This window comes from Daphnia pulicaria, chromosome 4, assembly GCF_021234035.1.
Source record: "Daphnia pulicaria isolate SC F1-1A chromosome 4, SC_F0-13Bv2, whole genome shotgun sequence".
Classification (NCBI taxonomy): Eukaryota; Metazoa; Arthropoda; class Branchiopoda; order Diplostraca; family Daphniidae; genus Daphnia; species Daphnia pulicaria.
Genome location: NC_060916.1, coordinates 12,760,890 through 12,783,823, shown reverse-complemented (window position 1 = coordinate 12,783,823; position 22,934 = coordinate 12,760,890). Strand labels below are relative to the sequence as shown.

General features: G+C 40.6%; 2 protein-coding genes across 2 annotated transcripts; both read left to right on the top strand.

Moving 5' to 3' along the window:
- Positions 1–2,072: 2,072 nt before the first annotated feature.
- LOC124336977 lies at positions 2,073–6,927 on the top strand. Its single transcript, XM_046790960.1, has 8 exons — positions 2,073–2,192; positions 3,249–3,348; positions 3,440–3,659; positions 4,300–4,742; positions 4,814–4,990; positions 5,065–5,568; positions 5,640–5,787; positions 6,492–6,927. The coding sequence occupies exons 2-8, from the start codon at positions 3,316–3,318 to the stop codon at positions 6,698–6,700; spliced, it is 1,734 nt and encodes a 577-aa protein (XP_046646916.1). The 5' UTR covers positions 2,073–2,192; positions 3,249–3,315; the 3' UTR covers positions 6,701–6,927.
- A 2,854-nt stretch (positions 6,928–9,781) lies between these two features.
- Positions 9,782–16,143, top strand: LOC124336972. The gene is made up of 4 exons (XM_046790951.1): positions 9,782–9,861; positions 9,927–9,998; positions 10,067–11,943; positions 15,892–16,143. Exons 3-4 carry the CDS (start codon positions 10,194–10,196, stop codon positions 15,897–15,899), a joined length of 1,758 nt encoding a protein of 585 aa, XP_046646907.1. The 5' UTR covers positions 9,782–9,861; positions 9,927–9,998; positions 10,067–10,193; the 3' UTR covers positions 15,900–16,143.
- Positions 16,144–22,934: the final 6,791 nt, after the last annotated feature.

Genomic DNA, 22,934 nt, shown 5'->3' with positions numbered 1-22,934 from the left:
CGGACAATTCCAATAAATGAACATTGTTCTTCAACTCTGGTTGACTAAGGTTTAAGAAACATTTGTGCCGATTTGTAGATTTGTGATCGAATCTGTCACATGATAGAAGCTGAGTTTCACCACGTAATAGTAATGTTCAATTAAGTTTTTAATAGGAGTTGTTTAATGTTTCATTTAGGACAACCTTACTTGTGAGAAATATAATCCAAATCGGCTGGTCAGATCAGCATCGAATGTATCACTTAAGTTTTTCATTCATTCATGAAATCCCTCTAAGTTAAGAAACATTCTTGCAGTGACCTGGCCTCGATGCGGATCATTTTCTTATTCAGGTTCGTTAATTTTTACAGGCGATTGGCCCGAATTATAAAGAACCCCATTCCATCATTACGATGGTAAAATATAATAAACTAAATCCCATATTGTTAACATTACAAAAATAAATTTAACTTTGATCATGCGGATTCCGATGCAATATCCATATGGAGAATAACGTTCTCACTTCAAATTGTACATAATTTCATGCATTTCCTTCTTGAACTGCGAAATGAAATCTACAATAACAATAAAGAGAAAAGTGCCCAACTGACTTTCCCTTCGACCAACCACACGTCAACCTGCTGCTGCTTCTGATATGAGGAATCAGGGTAAACATTTTTGAATTCTTTGTGTTGTCTCATCGGTGTGGACAAGAAGAAAAAAAAAAGGGAAAATTTGGTTTTTTGTTTCGCGGTAAAAGTGCGCACGTGTGATGGCGTCATCCCACCAACACGCGCAGATGTGGTGTGACTTATTTTCTTTTTCATTTTGTCGCGTATGGGGTCGTTAAATACAATAGCCGCCGTGATTCAAGATGATTAGTGAAAGCGCCAGAGGTGACTAGATATACGGCTATTCATTTCAAAAATGCGCGCGCTTTCAATTTCTCTCTCAAATTTTTTTTATTCCAATAATTTCTGTCATATCGGCAGCCATTTCTCTCCGACGGCGATTATTTGTTATGAAATCAAAGATATAAATGACGATGAGATATATAGTGAATACGTAATTTATCGGAATATCACGAATTGGAATCATAAAAGCAGCAGCAGCAGCACGATGGAATGTCCCCCATTAACGCAGGATATGCGTGACTCTCTCGAGATTTTATTTTTAATTTATTCTTTTTTTTTTTTACTTGCGGGGACTCTCACAAAAATAAAGAAACTGAAGACGCTAATGTAGATCTAGTGCGCGCGGTCCTTTTTATCATATCGTAATCACGACGACGTGAAAAATTAAGACGCACAGAAATTAGATTTTAAGAAAGCACCGCCCTCAATTTTCGTCTAGCTTTCATTAAATATTCAATTCATTTTCACATGCTGACTCTCGGACAAAGTACGAACGCATAAACTTTAAACTATATAGTCGGACCACCTCAAAAAATGTCTTTGTGACGAATTGATGTCGGACAGCAGATGGTCCTCCCAAAAAATATAATTCAGAAAGTTTTTCATCCGCACTCAAGGTAACGTTTGATTGCGCACGAATTTGTACCTCTATACGCGGAGGTTACGCAATTATTTGCACAATTCATTCAATCACACAAGGACATCGCTCGTCTGTAATACAGTCCCAAAATGGTGACACACTCACATCACCACCACAATAAGAGAAAGGACATTTCTTATTTTATTTCATGGATAAGAATCGCCACTTTTTTCTTCGACATAGTTAACTGTATATTGTGTACAATTGCTCAAGATTGTCATCTTCAACGACACGTGAGTAGCTAATACACCATCCGTCTGCTGGTCGACCTCGACGAAAATGGGAGAGCGCTAGTACATGTACGGTGCTATGGAGTGTGGCTAATACATTTCTATGGAGCAAGTGAAACTCTATTGAGAAGAGCTAGGCGGCGATGAGAGTTGAAGAGCTCAACAAGAGAAAAGAAGAAGAGGGCGGGGATCAAGCCTCTCTCTCTGCACACAGCAGTGCCTCACATGTAATAACCAGCAGCTCAGGCACAGGCCCCAGCAAACTGCGCTGCTGGCCTCCTTTTGCCTATAAATACCAACCGACATCTCTCGGTACAGACAACTCAGAAACTCAGCAGCTCCCAAGAGTTCCTCAACGCGCTTCTTCTCTCTCTACCACTCGAATACAATTTTTTAAGATTCCAAAATAAATTTGGATTCAGTTTATTCGTGAGTATATTTTATTATTTTTTAAAATATTCGATTTGCCGCCAAATTTGATTTTTTTTTCTTATTATTCCCCGTGAATTTAATTGAACAGGACCAGCGATAAATCTAACGGGATATTTAGTTTTTTTGTTTCCTAATTAATTTGACTTCCCACTTGCGTTTAGCCGAGGACATTACTGACCCATTGCTCCGGGCGTTCTAGGATTTCCCTAATACGGAAACCCGATCTTCCTTCCTTCCTTTTAAGTGTCATTATTCAGGAAAACGTAGCAGATAACGTGCAGATGTACTATCGTTAAGATTATCTGAAAAAGTCACAGACCACACAATTGAGAGAAGAAAACAATTGCAAACCGGTTACGTGTGGTTAACCGACCGAGTATCATCTTCTCCTCTTCAGAAAGAAAAACCATTTCTGTCTTAATTCATTTTGCGGTCTGTGCACGGCCCCCCCATCACCACGCACATTCCCGAACGAAAAAATCGGGAACTTTTGAACAAAACCAGAAACTATCTTTCTTTTTTTTTTTTTAAATGTCTTGCCATAAACAATTTAACTGCTTGCCAAAAAAAGAGAAAATAATTTTTATTTTTTTTAATTTTCTTCTGTTCCATGCAGCATCGCTCGAGCGAAAACGTTGCCATTTTATTTTATTTTATATTTTTTTCGTTTATTTTATTTTTTTCCGGAAGAGCGATGAGAGATGAGCGAGTTCGTGACGATGCGGTGTCTATACATAAGATGGAGGGGCGAATGAGCGTGAATGTAGGTCAGTGTACTACTACACTCAGCTATAGGCAGTCCCTCCTCTTTTGTTTTTATACCTCCGCCCATTTTTCGCTTCCTCCTGAGCTTTTTTGGCGCGCCGGGTAGATAGATAGATAGATAGAGAGAGAATGGAAGAAGAAACGGAGAGTTTCTCTCTACTCAAGTAGCTATAGGCTGTAAAGAACTTTTTTTCCCAGCACCACCACCAGACTTCCTTTTTTAGATTCCTTTTTTCTCGTCAGTTGTAAGACTAATGACAACCTGTTTGGTTCGTCTGGTTCCGACAGGTCGTGCCTGCCCAGTTTGTCCGTTTACATATATTCCAGTGATTTGCCGAAATATTAGTGCGACAACATGAGGATCTTTCTAGCACTTTTCATCTTGGGGGTAAGAGTTTCATTTCTTTATTTTTTAAATTAATTTAAATGAGACGAGAATGTTTGAAATTGAATTTGGTTGCGTCATTCATTTTTGACAGCACGCCCTGGCTGGTGTGCCACACTCCCAGCAGCTGACGGCCCAGATAAACGCTGACAAATTGAAGCACAACGATCGACTTCTGCCGATCGTCGTCCAGCAGAAGACGCCCAACGTTCCGGGTTCCGGCGTCCGCATTCTGCGACAGCAGCCGGCCGGATACCAATACCAGCAGCCACCGACACCTTCCTTCTTCCTACCGACCCAGGCTAGCAATCAAAGTAAAAATCCAAATTTCATTTTTCACCTTATTTTATAATATCATCTGATATAAAAAGAAGATTTATGCGCGTGACCTCAATTGAGAGTGTTTCTCTACATCCGCTGGAGGGGCTGCTCACTTTGACTTGTACCGACTTGTACAACATTTTTCTTTCTCCCCCTGTGAGGATGGATGAGCTTACACCATTCCGATTAACTCGAGGCTCATATTTCTGATTCAATTCATGAATAATCCGAGCGGGTGTTTTTTTCTGTGCTACTGGTGTAACGGAAGTCCGTCGTGATTCCCGAGACCTACAGACAGACATCCACGTGGAGATTTTCACGTCGTGACTCGAATATGATGGATGATCTTTTTTTGAGGGTAGTATCATAAGAGAGAGTGAGGATATCACGCGCTGCAGATAGGATTTTCCCCGCCGCTGGTTCGGGCTGTTGAACCGTACCGTGTCGTCTCTGCTGTAGTAGAGAAATGAGGTCGTTGCCTCATTCACGACGACGCAACAAAAAAGAATCTGATTCACTGCAGACCCTGCTCCTCCTCCTACATCAATTTCCCCCGGCAGCAACTTTCACCTTTTTCTACTTCGTCATCTTTCAAAGAAATTCAAAGTTGAAATTTTTATTTCGATCGAAAAGTCCAAGCGGCTGTGACGTTACCGCAGCAATTGCTGCCAGCGTCGACGGCTCCTCCGCCAACCTTGGCCGCCACGACTTACCCGGCGACGGCCTACCTGCCGCCGTCCACCCCGCAACCGACGACGGCCGCTCCGGCGCCTCCGCCGCAGGTGATTATTGTTGAACCCATTCGACCGGTGACCATTCCGGCTTTCATCGCTCCGGCCACCACGGCGCCCATTACTCTGCCGCCGGTGACCCAGCCGACGATCCTTTCGTTCCCGCCACGACCCACCGTCGGACCGGTTGTCATCGATCCGCCGGCCATGAACATGGCCCTCATGCCACAATTGCCCACTGTCCAGATGGCCCAAATCGCTTCGTTGAACGTCGACTGCGCCAAAGAATCGATGCTGGTCAAAATCAAATTCGATCGCCCATTCGGCGGATTGATCTACTCCAAGGTATATTTAAAAAGGAAAAACAAAAAAGGATCGATCCTTGTGAGCAGTCCAATAAAAAAAATGTCCAACAGGGTTTCCATAGCAACTTGGATTGCCATTACGTCCGGTACGGATCGAACCGCGACTCGTACGAATTTCTCATCCGCTTGGAATCGTGCGGATCTCAGTGGGTCGATGCCTTAGCCAGCGGTGGACAGGCTTACCTTGAGAACGTCATTATCATCCAGAACGAGCCGGGCATCCAAGAGGTTGAATTCAAATCATCATTGGCAAAAGCGTGCGAAATTTTGAATTCGATTATTTGAATTTTTCCCGCCATCAGATCTGGGACACTTCTCGCTCGATCCGCTGCTTCTGGGAAGGATCGCTGGAGAAGACGGTCTCCTACGCCTTCAACATCGACATGCTGGACACTCAGATCGTCAGCTTCAGCGGCGATTCGGCCACGGCCAGCATGGACATCCAAATCGGCAAGGGACCCAACGCTCCCAGCGTCAACGGACTGGTGAAGATTGGCGACACGTTGACGATGGTCGTCGCCATCGAGGGCGACCCAGGCTTCGACGTCCAGGTCCAGGAGTGCATCGCCCACGACGGCGACCGTGCCAACGCCGTGACGCTGACCGACAAGAGCGGCTGCGTTCTCAAGAAGAAACTGATGGGACCGTGGCAGAAGACCACACAGACCGGCCGGCCCGCAGTGTCACTGGTCGCCTTCTCCTTCTTCCAGGCCTTCAAATTTCCCGACCAGATGGAAGTCTTCCTCGAATGCAACGTCGAACTCTGCAAAAACGGATGCGACGTCTGTCCGGAAGACGCCAGTCTCGTAAATTTGTTACCGCCAATTAAAATTAAACGAATAGAAATTTAACGGAATGAAAATTTTTGTGGTTTCAGTTCGACATCCGCAGCAACCGCAGCCGCCGTAGCGCCAACAACGCCACTGAAATTTCGGACGTCCGCCTGCGCCGATCGCTGCGCGTCATCTCCAACGAGGACATCGCCTACAAACCGGATTCCCACTCGGTCGTGACACTCACCACAGGTGAGTAAACAAATATGCAAATCAACTGCACACGAGCACACCAACAGCAACGAAATGTGAAATCCGCTCACGACCTTTTTTCCAACGGTCACCCGCTTCCGCACGATAAAAAAATTTGATGAATGAAATGTTAGACGAAAAGATAAGAGTTGACTGATTGACTGATTTTTGTGTTTGAATGGTAATAACGACGAGGATTTTATTTTTTTTATTGACTTACCTGCGGCCAGTATTATTTTTTGTGTCATGTGGGCATTAACGAATGTCTTTTTAATTTTTTCCTTATACTCAAATGAATCTCTCTCTCTTTTCTCTTGAAAGACAATGAGATGACAACTGTTTTCTTCAACTCTCTCTATAGATAGACAAAGACACACATGTGCAATCGCCATTTTTATATCCACTCCATTCGCAATTAATCATTTCCTAATAACAACATAGCCTTGCTGGATTATTTTTTTGAAATCGAAATTCGGAAACAACAATAAAAAGAAATATGTCTCATCACATCGTCTGATATGCACAATATAATTGAACAAAAAATAAAACAAACTCACCTACATATAAGATATACAACTGCACTTTATTCATCTAATTACTACCATAAATGCCATAAATCAATCAATCGGTCAGCAAAACTGTCAAATTACGCAATAAACAATAAACGGGAAATGATAATTTTATTATCTGTTTGAACGATTCAGGCAATCGTCACACGAATAAAGAGGACGTGTGCATGGCTCTGAGCAGCTTCATCGTCGGCCTGGTGGTCATTCTCATTATCTTGGTTATATCTTGCATCATGACGGCTTTGCTCTGCGTGAAAATTCGTTCGGCCACCGTCGGGACCGAGTCCATCTACCCGCCGAGTTCCACCTATCACGCTTTTTCGTCGTCTGCTTCCAAAGCCTGAACAAGAATTTGGGCGCCGTTTTTTGAAAAAATTGAATTACCAAACAAAGTCTATTTTTTATTTCAAATATCGTGATCGCTTATTTCTCCCAAGCCTTGGGTCGCCGGGTGCGATCAAACCGTTGATATTATACCTGTGAATAATAATGAAAGAATTATATAATTTTTTTTTTCGGTTGTATTGATTCAGATATTTTATGCTCAATACAAGGCAACGATTGGTTGTTATTCATGTCTCTTGTACGTCAAAGCACTAATTACAAATGTTTACGGTGATTGTAATTAATGAACACTAATTATCACAATCGATTGACTGTCCATCACATAACTGTTGTGCAATAATGGTGTTTTTATCGGAAATGAGGTACTTTTTCCTTGTAATGAAGACCATACTCATTATACTTAGCCAGTACACATAAATGTGCTTTTTAACTTGATTAAATTACAGATTCAACATTAAATCTGAAAAATTGTGTCATTTCTTTGACAAGTGTTAACCTTCATCAATTCATCTTAAGCAGAGATGGGGCTGTCAAGGATAATGAGCTAACAGATTCAGAATGTTGAATTTCTTTTTAAACATAATAAGAAAAATTTAAGCTTCTTATACTAGCGTCCTAAATAATTGAATGCGTAAAATGTGTGAAACGAATCTCTCTCCTTATCTATTTTATATAAATAAGTATATCCTGCTTAGTAATTCAACTGTTGCGCAATGTCTCAAGGTACATGTTCATGTATCATTAATCGAAAATAGTTAAAATGTTATATACGTGTGAATAATAATGACGGATTTCCATTTTTTTTCGGTTGTTATTTATATCTCTCATGCAAATTATGAGTAAGAAAAAAGAAACGACGAATAAGCACTTTGTGATCTACCTACGTTTAAGATTGTTCATGAACAAGAAAACTACCCTAATCAATTGTCTGTTCTCTACGTAACGGTGTGCAACTAAGGCTATTTGAGCTGAAAATAGGTACTTATTCCCGGTAGAGTTGACAAACCCTGTATTGTTGGCCTATTGATATATATATTTTTATTTTATCATATTGTATTAAATCAACATCAGTATCCCAGGAAATTTGAAGAAAATTGAATGCTTTTCAAAACATTATAATGTGGTTTTGAAGTAACAGATACAGATTTCTTTGTGATCGTTTCCCTGGTGAAGCCTGATTATATTACTACACACGAAACTTAATTATTAATATGCTTCCTCTTCATCGAATGATTATGTGAAGTGCTACTACTACAAGGATTTTAGTCATCATGATAACTACACTGAAACGTTCATATTTAAATCATTAACTATTCTCTAGAGATGTGTCTTAAGTTTGAAGTTCGCGTGTCATTATTCATCCATCGTCGATAGTTAAAATGTTAACTTCTTTCTCTTGTTATAATCAATTATCAAGACCGATCAAAAGTTAGTCGATCGGCCGAAAGTATGCCTCGGGTCATCTTTCTGCGTTTGGGAACGGCGGTACGTCATTCTCACAGACTCACACTGAATTTTTCCAAGATGTCTTCATTTCTTGATATGACACGTGTGAATATTAATGAAAGATTTCTATATACAGTAATGAACATAAAAACTACCTAAATCAATTGTCTGTCAATTTCAAAACTGTTGTGCAACAATGATGATATCATCTGATATGAGGTTATCCCAGTAGAATTGACCATCGTCTTTCTAGTTCATGGCCAATTCCTTTAAATGTAGCTATATTTTTTAAAAACTCTTGTTGTGCATCGGCACAGGTGATGAAAGAAATCGCGATATGGCAACGGTGGCGGGGGAGGAGAAGAAAACGAGCGGCCAGTCGATCCAGATATTTCAACGAGGCCGGAACATTCCGGCGAATCGAGAGTTTTTTTTGTGCTTAATTTTGAGTTTAATCGAATCGACTGTAAGGTGCGCGTGTTCCCTTGTACCGTGATTCCGTGTCGAGAATACATATTCTTCGCTGTCTACGGTGTTCGTGATTGATTTTCCTCAGCGGACAGCGGTCCGTCACATTGGTGCCGAAACCCGGGATCGAACTTCACGTACCTGTACGTCTTCCTAACGTGGCAAAATTTTCATCGTGGGTAAGTCAACGAATTTTTTATATTGGGTATGAACGCACGCTGAGCGAGCAAAAATATCGTCGATATCGAAATTCACGTCACGACCACGAGGCCCCTTTTCGAACCCTACCCCCTCTCTTTATCTATTTCGTCGCGCGAAAGAAAAAAAAAAAATTCGAACCCCACCTCTTCCCACCGATCCTTTCTTTATCCTTACCCCCCCCCCCCCCTCCCCTCCCCGTTGTAATAGTCTACGGCCAATTCATTTAAGTTTTCTTTTGTGCTAAGTCATATACTTTCCCTTTTATTTTTTAATACAAAGGGACATTTTGTGGGGCTCTAACATACAAAATAATAGCATCCCGGAAGGGTCGTCTTCTCTCATCTTTTTACCCTATCTGGGCTGATTAGTTTTCCCCAATGTTTTATTAATTTATGGGAGATTCATCAAATATCTGTTCGTCATCAAATGGGGGGATCTAATCGCGGCATAGCAACAGGACATGGATTGCTCTTCTTTCAATGACGTTCTATCTCCATTATAACGACTACCTTATTTGAAATCCCGTTTCTATAGTAAAATGAGGGCATCGAAAGAACTTTCGAGAAGACGAGAAAGAATATGGCCGTGCGATCGCGAACGTTTTCGGGAAAGGTATATAAGCAAGTCAACCGTGGGTTTAAATACTTTGTATTGGTAGACGCATATGTGCTTAATGCGAATGTTTATTTTTTCGGCAATGTTTAGAAAACATTGAAGGGTGGTTTTCGGTGGCCCGTTATTTTACTTATATTACGTTATTCTGCTTCAAACAAAATAAACGGGGCTGCCACCTCTGACCTTTCTTACAAACACGCTGGCCTCGTATCTGTAATAACTGCACATTGTTTTTATATTATTTTAATAATTGCAAAATGTCATCCCCGTTAAGTTATGTTACTGGAAATTATTCGCTTGTTTACCTAAAAATTAAAAGATTATGTTTTAACCTACCCAGGTCAAACCTACGAACACGAACAATCCACTTTCGAACACAACCAGCACTCGTCTCGACTTTCGAACAATTCTATTCCGAAACGGTGTACAGGTATACTGTTCACGAAATCTGTTAGCCTTATATATTGATAATTAATAATTCCTTTTTACCTCCAGATCGAACATATGAAAACGAACATACGGCCCTCGAACACACATACTCGTTTCGAATAATTCTCGTCCGAAAGGGTATCTATACTGACCCAAACAAATTGCTTCTACGTTTCGATAATTAACAATTGTTTTTATCATCCCAGATCGAACATACGAACACGAACGTACGGCAACGAACACAGTCCCTCGTTTCGAACACGCCTTGCTCGAAAGTCTCTGAAAAATTTAACTCACGGTCCGTGTGACGTACGTCCACAATCTTCCGACGCCATGGCCGACCTGGAATTAATGAATGCCCCGGATTTGTTCCGGCTTCGAACCACTACAAAACGCCAGCACACGAACCTCGTTACGCGAGTGTACAGCATGATTAACAGACGGGCATCGCAAGCTGTATTCGCGGTGTTGTCAACGGATCTTGAGGCTGCGCTAGAGCGTATCACGGCGATTAACGAGCGGTACGTCGTCGCGGGAGAACTGGATGATCAAGAAAGAGCGGCAGCAGAGGACTACATCCAAAGCGTTGCTGCGGTAAATAGACAAGCACGGCTTGCTATTGGAGGGTATTTACAACCCGGCGCTAACCCGCGCTTTGAAAGATGGGTCGTTGAAGACTCGAATGTTGATCAAGCTCTGCAGCAGGATCCCCCGACTGAATCCAACGGAACAGAAGAAGATCAGGATAGCGGTCCAGAGCATAATGAAATAAACCAACGACCTGTTCGCAGGACTCCGCCGGACGATCCTCCCATCAACCCATTAAATTTGGGCTCGGCGGGTGGCATCAATGACCAAGTCGAGCCTAACGAAGCCAATCAAGCGAAACGGCGAAGAATTGAACTTGAATTCGAACTCGAAAGGAAAAAGGTCGAACGTTCCCGCAAGATGGATGATCTTTTACGTCAATGCGAGAGAGAAGAAGAAGATATTAAAATGGCAATCGAGCGCGAAAAGCTCTTGGCTGGTGCGCTCGATGGATCGATTCAAGGAAACCCATTCCTTTCCTCCACACCGAAGCGCAATATGGATACCATCGGAAACTTACGACCCGTAGAAACAACCGAAAGATCGGCAACATTCGCTCCGCCAAGTCGTTGGCCAAAGATTATTGTCGAAAAATTCAACGGGGATCCGCGAAAATGGCAAAGATTCGCGCACGGTATTCAAGCCACCGTTCGCGACGCAAACATCCCTGACTCCTACAAGCTTCTGGGCCTTCAAGACAACATTACGGAAGATATTCGGAAAAGGATGGGCCACATCTTCAACGGATCATATGCATTTGAGTCGGCTTGGAATGAATTGGAAGTTAAATATGGAAATCCAGGTCTTATAATGCAGGCGCATAACCAGCACCTTCTCCAAGTCCAGCCTTTCAAAACCGGAGACTTTAATTCGCTCTTCACTTTAGCGGCAGATGTCCGTGATGCCGTATCAAGCGTTTCCGTTGAGCACTCCAAGGAATTTACGTTTTCAACCGTCATCTCCTCGCTCGCCTCAAAGCTTCCAATTCAGCTTCAAATCGACTGGGGAAAATATGCATATTCCCTTCGTCCGAATCTACCATCGCTACGAGATTTCGACAAGTGGATTGATATCGCTGTCGGAGCAGAAGAGTATCGTGGAATTCGACTTTCCGTGGCCGGAGATGTCGTTAATAAACCCGCCCATAATACTCACCCTCGGCAGCAAGGCGGCTATGGTCAACCTGGTAGCAGTAATTATCGTGGACCTACTGTGTTGACGAACGGAATTCAAGAAAAAGTAGCAGCTCCGCAGTGCCCTGCCTGCAGTGCCAATCCTGGTCATCGCCTCGAGTATTGCAACGTTTTCAAGAAAATGTTGGTCAACAAACGAGCAGCTCTCTGCGCCGACAACAATTTTTGTTTCAAATGCTTGACACAAGGCCACTACGGAAGAAATTGCTCCCGCACTGACGTGAAGTGTAAGGACTGCGGAAAGGCCCACAACACTCTCTTACACGGAGCCGATCGCCAATTTCCGTCTGCAAAAACTCAAGGTAACGAATCTCTAACTGTTTTAACGATTCGTGCACCTAACCCAAACCACATACGTCCCGTATTGCTAGCCATCCTACCCGTCACTGTAAAAGGTTATGAGTCCGTCGCCAAAACATTTGTGGTATTAGATCCGGGGAGCGAGGCCACGCTCATTACGAACGCTCTCGCAAAAACTTTAAATTTGACTGGGCCCACCTTTCGTATTCGCTTCGGTAACTTCAATGATTCAATCACCATCGACTCTAAGGTCGTTTCGTTCCGCATTGCATCTATGAACTACGAAACTCCCATCAGTGAAGCTTTTCTCGTTCCAAAAATCAGTTTATCACCTAGAAAAATCGATTGGCCAAAACTGAAGAAATACTGGGCTCATCTCGCAGACTTGAATTTGCCAGCAATAGACTCTTCTCAAGTTGGTGTATTGATTGGAGCGGACCAACTTTCGGCCCATATTCAAAAAGAGATTAGGGAATCAATTGAAGATGACGGCCCTACAGCGATTCTGACTCAATTTGGATGGTCGGTGGTGGGAAAAATTCCCAATTTTCTTGTGGCCGGGCCAAGCAAGAAAGTAAATGTCAACATTCACTCAGTTTCCCATGATGAGGCGCTATGTAATCTCGTAGAACAATTTCACTCTACCGAGTCTTTCGGTACGGATGTTTATGCTCCCACGATCACCTCGGCCGAAGATGCTCAAGTAATTGCCGTGCTCGAATCATCAGTAATTTTCATCGGGTGCGGATGGCAGGTGGATCTCCCTCTACGCTCAAAAGGCTTTGTCTTCCCTAATAATAGAAAACAGGCTGTGTCTAGGTATTATGGGATGGAACGACGTCTCTCGCTGCCGGAAAACCATCATTATGCGGACAAATACAATCTAATCGTAAAAAAGCTTATTGATTCCGGCACCGCTGTAAAGGTAGACTCGTCTGCAATCAACAAGCCGGAAGGAATGATATGGTATTTGCCGCATCACTTCGTTGAAAATCCGAACAAACCAGGGAAAATCAGAGTGGTTATGGATTGTGCTGCAAGTTTTTGTCAAGTCTCGCTCAACAACCAACTTCTCCGTGGGCCGCCGTTGCTCCCAAAGCTAATAGGAGTGCTGCTACGGTCGAGGGAATGTCTTTTTGCGCTTTCTGCGGATATAGCGGCCTTTTATCATCGCGTCGGAATTCCAGAAAAACATCAGTCTCTCCAACGATTTGTCTTCCGCGAATTCGGAAGCAATAAACCGCTGAAGACATACCAAATGACGACCTTGGTATTTGGGGCAGTCCATGCATCAACCGCGGCCATTTGGGTCTTGCAGCATGCGGTAAATCAAAACAGAAAATATCCCGAAGTTGCATCGCGAATAAAGCAAAATTTTTACGCTGATAATTTGAGTGACTCGTTCGACACCGAAAGGGAAGCCATAAAATTCGCAAAGGACGTCACAGAATCGCTGGCGATCGGTGGTTTTAAATTAACGGGCTTTGCGTCCTCATCTAAACGGGTCCTAGAAACAATTGCAGCGGAAGACCGGGCCGGATCGATCCTTGACTTAAATTATGGCGCCTTACCGACAGAATACATTTTGGGGCTCGCATGGGACTGCAACAGCGACTGTTACAAATTGAGAGTTAAAGAGCTGCCTCCAATCACGACGAAACGGGAGTTGTTGTCGGCGATGTCAAAAGAATTTGACCCATTAGGAATTTGCCTTCCGGTCATTACGTATGCAAAACTACTCTTTCAAGAAACGTGCAAGCTACGGTCAAGAATTTCCCCCTATAAGAAGCCGATTGGGTGGGACGAGCCTTTGCCAGAGTGCATTCTGGCAAAGTGGAATATATGGGCCAGCTCATTGTCATCTCTCTCTCAAATTTCCATTAGGCGATGTTTTCGGTCGAGTGACGAGAATCGTGCAGATTGCATATTTGACCTCATCGTTTTCTCGGACTCATCTCTCCTTGCGTTCGGAGCTGTGGCTTACCTAAAGACAACCTGTCACGGCAAAATGCACCTCGATTTCGTTATGGCGAAGGGCCGCATCGCACCCACCAGCATCCTAAGTATTCCCAGGCTCGAGCTACAAGCGGCGGTACTAGCGATCAGAATGACGCAATCCATCATGAGAGAAATGCGCATCCCGATATCATCCATCGAATACCGAACTGACTCAGAAATCGTGCTTCACCAGATAAATTCTTCACATCACAAGCATCCAACTTTCGTGGCCAACAGAATCGGCGAAATTCTCCGTCACTCTAATCCCGAGCAGTGGAAATTCATATCTGGTAAGGATAATCCGGCCGACGACTGCACTAGAGGCATCACCCCTGACTGCTTCACATCCAATAGTCGTTGGCTTACCGGCCCGTCCCAGTCGCAGTTGTCAGCAGCACAAGTTTTTACTGTGTCACTCAACCAAGCAGAAGATCCTGACCCATCCATAGCACTGTCAGTGTGTGCCCTAGATTTTTCCTCCCTTCCCGTCAAAACCTCATTGCCAGCCGTTTCAAAGTTGATTGCGGATAGTCAAGATGGTCTTGCTCGGTTAAAACGCGATGTAGCCTTGTCATTGCGCAAAGGAGCCAATTTGGATTCGCCAATCACTGATGATGAATTAAAGCAAGCAATGCGGACGTGCATCATTGTTGCCGCCGAGGAGGCGTTTCCGGAAGAAATCATCGCTCTCAGAAGTGGAAAGCTAATTCCAAAAGATTCCGTCCTTCGTAATGTGAGTCCTTACATCGATCCTGCGGACGGGCTAATGAAGGTGGATGGCCGTCTTAAACATGCCAAGCTGCCACAGCACGCGCGACAACCCGTTATTCTTCCCTCGGATCATCGTCTGACCTCGCTGATTGTTGCTGATGCTCACAACGAAATTAATCATGCGGGAGTAGAACACACTCTTTCAATTGTCAGAAGGAAGTATTATTTAACTAAAGGTCGCAGGTCCATTCGAAAAACCTTGGCGCGTTGCGTCAAATGTCGACGTAGATGTGCACAGCCCCGGCCACCCATCATGGCCAGTCTTCCTAAGGAAAGACTGCTGCCATTCGTTCGACCCTTTTCAACATCTGGTCTCGACTTCTTTGGACCTTTTAACACCGTGATCGGTCGACGCACTGAAAAGCGTTATGGTCTTCTCATTACGTGCTTTTCAACCCGTGCTGTACACCTGGAATTAGTGTACTCTCTCTCCGCCGACTCCTTTTTGATGGCGCTGCGGCGGTTTATTGCTGATCGTGGCCATCCTACAACCATTTATTCGGACAACGGGACCAATCTGGTTGCGGGAGAGAAGGAGCTGCGCGAAGGAATTGTTAACCTCAACTCAAAGCTGGTGACCGAGGAGATGATCGATCGGGGAATCAATTGGAAATTTTCGCCGCCATCAGGCCCGCATTTTGGTGGTTCGTGGGAGCGCCTTGTCGGCTCCAGCAAGAAATCTTTGCGCGCTGTTCTGGAGGAGCGCAGCGTTAATGACGAGGTGTTGCTGACTGTATTAAAGGAAGTTGCGTCACTCCTCAACACTCGCCCTCTCACGCATGTATCAAGTGATCCGTCCGAACCGGAACCGTTAACGCCCAATCATTTTATTCTCGGCTGCCATCATCCCCATTATCCGCCAGATGTCGAAGAAGCGTTTTGTGGCTTGACCAGACGACGCTACAGGCAGTCACAATTTATTGTAAATCAGTATTGGCGTAGATGGATGCGGGAATACGTTCCAAACCTAATCGATCGGAAGAAATGGAATCAAGCAACCCCTTCACTCCGCGTTGGCAACCGAGTGCTTATCATGGATGAGAACACTCGACGCGGACAATGGCTTACTGGAACCGTGTCAAAACTATTCCCGGGAGAAGATGGTCGCATCAGACGTGTCTCTGTCAAAACTGCGACTTCTGAATTAACCCGCCCTGTTGTAAAACTTTGTCTATTTTCAGATGCGTAATCGGCCGGGCGGGACTGTTGTGCATCGGCACAGGTGATGAAAGAAATCGCGATATGGCAACGGTGGCGGGGGAGGAGAAGAAAACGAGCGGCCAGTCGATCCAGATATTTCAACGAGGCCGGAACATTCCGGCGAATCGAGAGTTTTTTTTGTGCTTAATTTTGAGTTTAATCGAATCGACTGTAAGGTGCGCGTGTTCCCTTGTACCGTGATTCCGTGTCGAGAATACATATTCTTCGCTGTCTACGGTGTTCGTGATTGATTTTCCTCAGCGGACAGCGGTCCGTCACAACTCTAATGTCGCTGTTCATCGATGTGTTTCATGGAAAAATAATTTTACCAAAGAAAATGACGAATATGTACACGATGAACCTAGAGGACGTCCGATACTAATTTGATTAATCAAACACAGTACAACACTACTGGGATCTCAGATAAAACCCGCGTCCTAATGAATTGAATGAGTGAAACCAATGGAATAAATCATGCATCATGTTGAACATTCTATGATATGCATGCCTAACTGTTAAATGGTGTGCACGTGTGCTATATCTCAATGTTGCCGAGTTCCACCTATCACGCTTTTTCGTCGTCTGCTTCCAAAGCCTGAAAAAGAATTTGGGCGCCGTTTTTTGAAAAAATGTCATTACCAACAACCAACATAGTCTATTTTTTATTTGGTTTAAAGATCTTGATCGATTATTTCTCCCAAACTCTGGTTCACCGGGTGCGATCAAACCGTTGATATTATACCTGTGAATAATAATGAAAGAATTATATAATTTGTTTTTTTCGGTTGTATTGATTCAGATATTTTATGCTCAATACAAAGCAACGAGTGGTTGTTATTCATGTTTCTCGTGCGTCAACGCACTTACTACCCACATTTACGTTGATTATAGTTAATGAACACAAAAACTGTCCTAATCAATTGTCGGTTTATTACACAACTGTTGTGCAACAATGGTGTTTTCATTTGTTTTGAGGTACTTTAACCCAGTAGAGATGAACATCACTGTTGTAGTTGATCATTTCATTCAAAGCTAACCTATTTTTTTCGTTAGAATAAAATGATTAATGAACCTCAGAAGAAGTAATTCTTCGTTGGCTAATGTTGGTAACTTGGAACTCCAGCGATAGAATGCCTGAACAACATGAACTAACGTTATGTTTTCAAGTAACCGGCGATTATTCTAAGTTGATCTAATGGTGTGTATTTGAAAAGAAAAATAATACCCTTATACTCCCCTCATAAAGAATTGAATGTGTGAAATGCGTGAAACTATTCGTTCATCAGTGTTAACATTCTTTCATCTGCATGTCATCGTTATTCATTCAAATACCGCACTATGTCTCTAGATAAAAGTTCACGTGTCATAATTCGATCATAGTTAAAACGTTTCACTTTTATTCGTTCGTTAGTTATAACTGCCGTTCCTACATGTAGGAACGGCGGTACGTGATTGTTTGTTTATTTGTTTTAACCAGATACGATTGATACAGCCACGAAGCATCATACGTGTAGTAAAGAAAAATGACTGGATTTTTTTAAAACCATTCGTACAGGCGTAGTTTTGGTTTGAAAATAACGACCTTCACAACACGTGACTTTATTAGCTTCAAGGTTCAAGCATCAAGCCGTCAACGGAGATTTAGATGTTTTATGCTCAATGTAAAAAATTGTCAATACAAAGCAATCAGTGGTTGATATTCATGTTGATTATACCTATACCTTTTTACCTATATATTATTACCTTTACGTTAATTATAGTTAATGAACACAAAAACTGCCCAATTCAATTGTCAGTACTACATTACATAAATGTTATGCAATAATGATGTTTTCATTTGATACGTGGTACTTCAACCCAGTAGGGATAATCATCACCGTTGTAGTTGGTCGACTCATTCAAAGCTACCTTTTTTTTCGTTTAGACTTCGGAGATCATCTTAACCAGAAAACCGTCTTAAATAACGATTAAAATGGGTACTTACGTCTATGTAGTGCATGATACATGCAACAATGCCTGGCATGCATTGGTAATGTATGAAACTCCCGACATTTATGACGATGGTTCAGAGATGATCAAAGAATCTGTAGAAGAAATACAAAATGTTCATCTTATACTCTCCTCTAAAATAATTGAGTGTGTAAAATGCGTGTAATATATCGTTCATCAGTGTTAACATTCTTTCATTTGCATGTCATCGTTAATAATTCAACCACTGCGCTATGTCTCTAGGTAAAAGTTCATGTGCCATAATTCGATAATAGTTAAACTTTTAACTTTTATTGGAATAAATTATACAGGCGGTTATGAAATAGTGGAATTAATTGATGGGCATATTTGTGGACATAGGTGCAATCAAATCGTTATAAGTGTGAATAATAATGAAAGATTTCTATTTTCGGTTGCATTTATTTAGGTATTTTATGCTTCATACTAATCAATTATTTATTTCAAATATCGTGATTAATGATTTCTTCCAAGCTCTGGGGCGATCAACCCGTTGATACATACGTGTGAATAATAAGATTTCTGTTTTTCTTTTCGGTCGTATTGATTCATATATTTCAATATTCATAGTACGTCAAAGCACTTATTTACGGTAATTGTAGTTAATGAACTTAAAAATTATCCCAATCGATTGTCTTTTTATCGCATAACTATAGTCCAATAATGGTATATTCAAGTGTTATAAGGTACTTTAACACTGCAGGGTTCACTATCCCTGTCACAGTTGGCCGATTCATTTAAAGGCAGCTATTTTTATTTGGATGCCTTAACATGAAAATCTGAATCTGCAGTTATTCATCGTCACACGTTCACCTCAATCAGAGTTGAACGATACCAATGAAGAACGGACTCAACTAAGCAATCGAAAACAGATTCAGATTATATTAGAATAACATTTAAATCATTAATCAGAAAAATAAAAGCTACTTATACTGGTGTCCTAAATGAATGCGTAAAATGTGTGAAAAGAATCTCTCTCCTTAATTTATTATATAATTTAGTATGTCCTTTTAAGTAATTCAACTGTTGCGCAATGTTTCAAGGTACATGTTCATGTATCATTAATCGATAATAGCTAAAATTTTATATACGTGTGAATAATAATGACGAATTTCTATTTTTTTCGGTTGCATTTATTCAAATTTTGTATGCACATTGCAGACATTATGACAAGGCAACGATTGGTTGTTATTCGTATCTCCCATGTGCAAATTAGGAGTAAGAAAAAAGAAAGAAACGACGAATAAGCACTTGTTATCAGCTTTACGTTAAAGATTGTTAATGAACAAGAAAACTACCCTAATCAATTGTCTGTTTTCTACGTAGTGGTGGGCAACAATGCGACTTTAAGCTGAAAACAGGTTACTTATTCCCAGGAGAGTTTGCCAGCCGCGTATGGTAGGCTTATCGAAATATAATTTTTTATTTTGTTATAATTTTTATGAAGTGGCGATCACTCATCACAGTAAGACTGACGAAGAAAATTTGTAAATCACAAATTTTACAAAGTGATTACCGAGTTAAATTCGTCGCGGTTTTTCTGGTGATGAGCGATGTCTATAAATGTAACATGAAACATAACTATTTATATCCTTACTCTTCAATACATGAACTTGTGAAATGTTATAAGAATTTTAGTCATCACGATTTCTACACAGAAATGTTCATATCTTAATCATTAACTATTCTCTTGTGATATGTCTCAAGTCTGAAGCTCGTGTGTTATTATTATTCATCCATCATCGATAGCTAAAATGTTAACTTCTTATTCGAATCAATTATCAAGACCGATCAAAATTTAGTCGATCAGCCAAAAGAAGGCTATGCCTCGGGTCATCTTTCTGCGTTTGGTAATTAAAGCGTCATTCACACTGAATTTTTTCAAGATGCCTTGTTGATATAACACGTGTGAATATTAATGAAAGATTTCTATATATAGTTAGTTAATGAACATAAAAACTACCTAAATCGATTGTCTGTCAATTTAAAAACTTTTGTGCAACATTGATGATTTCATCTGGTATGATGTTATCCCAGTAGGATTGACCATCGTCTTTCTAGTTGGCCAATTAATTTAAATGCAGCTACTTTTTAAATTACTTTAAAGTCGCTGTTCATCGGTGTGTTACATGGAAAACAAATCCAACCAAAGAAATTATGAATATAAACACAATGAACCGAAGAGGACGTTGATACTAATGTGATTAATCTAACACAGTAAAACATTACTGATTATACCCGCGTCCTAATGAATTGAATGTGTGAAAGCAATGGAAGAAATCATGCATCATGTTGAACATACTATATGATATACATGTGCATACAGATATGCATGCCCTGTATATCATGCCTGTATATATAAATGGTGTCCCGTATGAAAACGCCCCTTTGATTAATCACTGATAATTGAAGGATATTAGCTTGATTAATTTTCCAATGATTTTCGCCATCAAAATTCGGACATGATTATTACTGACTTAGCATAAATTTATCACTGAGAAATGAATGGTTTTTCTTTGATTTTAAAATCATCTATTCACTTACTTTTGACTGATTTAATATGAAGTTTTCAATGCTTTTTTATTGATTAGTTTTTCAATGCTTTTTTATTGATTGATTTTTCAATGCTTGTATCCAATGACTTTTTTTATAAAATTCAAAAGCTAAATTTTACTATACTAGTTTTCTTTCTCTACCAGTTTTGAACTCCTGTTGTCGGTTTTCCTTACCCTTGTTCTCCTTTTTTATTTTACTTACTTACCTATTATCTGTTAGAATTAATTGTAGGCCTATCATTGGTTGAAATTCTCCGTATCGGGACTTGAACCATCGCAACATTGAGTGGTAGCCAGACTCTATAACCAACTACCTATGACGTTGGACATTCGATAAATTTAGTCAGTTCAAGTATCTAATTCATACGTATCTATATAGGGCGTTGTGATAAACAATTTTTTTTTCGAAGAAAAAGAAAAACGTGTTGGTGGTGTGTTTGGTATTTTTATAATCATTAAAAAATCTTTCACAAAATCATGAAATAACATATAAGAAAAATGCTAGAAGTAGGATAGAGTCCAGTAACGAAATATTTGTCATTGCAAAATCAATTAGCGGATAGAAATTATAACCGAGCCCGAAAAAAATCATTCATTTATCACTAGAAACATCATTTGTCATTTAGGATATTATCGATTAAAGTAGGTCTCAAAATTATGGTATCTACCTTCATATTTACGATGATTGCGCTGTTCGCCTAGGAGTCGCTTTCGCGTTAAACCAAGACTACCACCCGTCTTACCATCATCATATGAAGAAGATACCAACTGAAATCATATTCAGAGTTATTTTCATTGATTCATATTTATAAGCCCCGATCTGGGATTGAACACGGTACCTTTCGATCCATAGGAGCGTGCGATAACCATTGGCCTATGGTTGCACATTCGATTCTATATTAACCATGTTGACAACGCCGTATGTTTCTTACATATGGAAATTCACCCTTAATATCATTGATTTCGACGCAACAAAATAATATAAGTCAATGATTCTTCATAAGAAGAACGTGAAAAGCATTCCAAAGGCCTTTCAGTGATAATTTATTGATATTTGAGAAATCATTTGTAATGGTATTCATTCACTATGTTCACTATTTAGTAATAATCGGCAATAAAGTCAATGAACTATCAGGAAAATATTAATCGGGATAACTAATGATTTACATTGATAATCAGTGAAAATCCAATGATTCTGGAAATCCCTGTCGTGATATTTGTCAACTAGCTAGGCTGCTAGCCACTGAAATATCATTAAAATTTATGTTGGGAAAACTTAGTGATTTAAACGGAGCAGTATTCAATCAATCAATAGAAATCATTGGATAAAAAATCATTCTCAGTGATAATTCTCAGTGGTAATCCCTGAAATATCACTGAAATCTGAGGAAAGCTCAGTGATATGAACTGAGAAGTAATTATAAAAATCAATAGCAAGCTGTATAAAAATCATTATAAAATCAAAATTACCGTTTGGGACTCATTGAACAATCATTTATTAATCATTGGAATGATTTCTTAGTGATAAATAGATGCTGATTATTGATTTGTAGGTGTCGATGAAGTATGGCAATAAAATGATAAGAAATTCAAAGGTTTACTGAAAATTACTGAAAATGTAAATATCAGTAGAAAATCAGTAATTTTTCAAAAGAAAATATTCCATGGATTTTTACGTTATGTTCATTGATTAGTTCAATGACTAAGTTAAGTTTAATCACTGCAAAATACTTCATTTTCTGGATCTAATGATAAACCAATGAGTTTTGTGGACTCTGTTCTAATTTTTGAAATATCTTTGATTTTCCAACGATTTGTTACTGACTTTGTAAATTGATTTATCATAGAAAATCATCGCCAGTGATAATTGCGTGACATTCTTACTGACATTCTATGACATTTCAGACTGTCTATTGATTTGTTTATGCTTTTCATTGATTTGCAGTGATTTTCATTGACTCATTTCCATACGGGGTGCACGTGTGCTATGTCTCAATGTTGCCGAGTTCCACCTATCACGCTTTTTCGTCGTCTGCTTCCAAAGCCTGAAAAAGAATTTGGGCGCCGTTTTTTTAAAAAATGTCATTACCAACAACCAACATAGTCTATTTTTTATTTGGTTTAAAGATCGTGATCAATTATTTCTCCCAAACTCTGGTTCACCGGGGGCGATCAAACCGTTAATAATATACCTGTGAATAATAATAATGATGGATTTATTTTTTTTTGGTTGTATTGATTCAGATATTTTATGCTCAATACAAAGCAACGAGTGGTTGTTATTCATGTTTCTCGTGCGTCAACGCACTTACTACCCACATTTACGTTGATTATAGTTAATGAACACAAAAACTGCATAAATCAATTGTCGGTTCATTACAAAAATGTTGTGCAACAATGATGTTTTCATTTAATATGTGGTATTTCAACCCAGTAGGGATAATCATCCCCGTTGTAGTTGG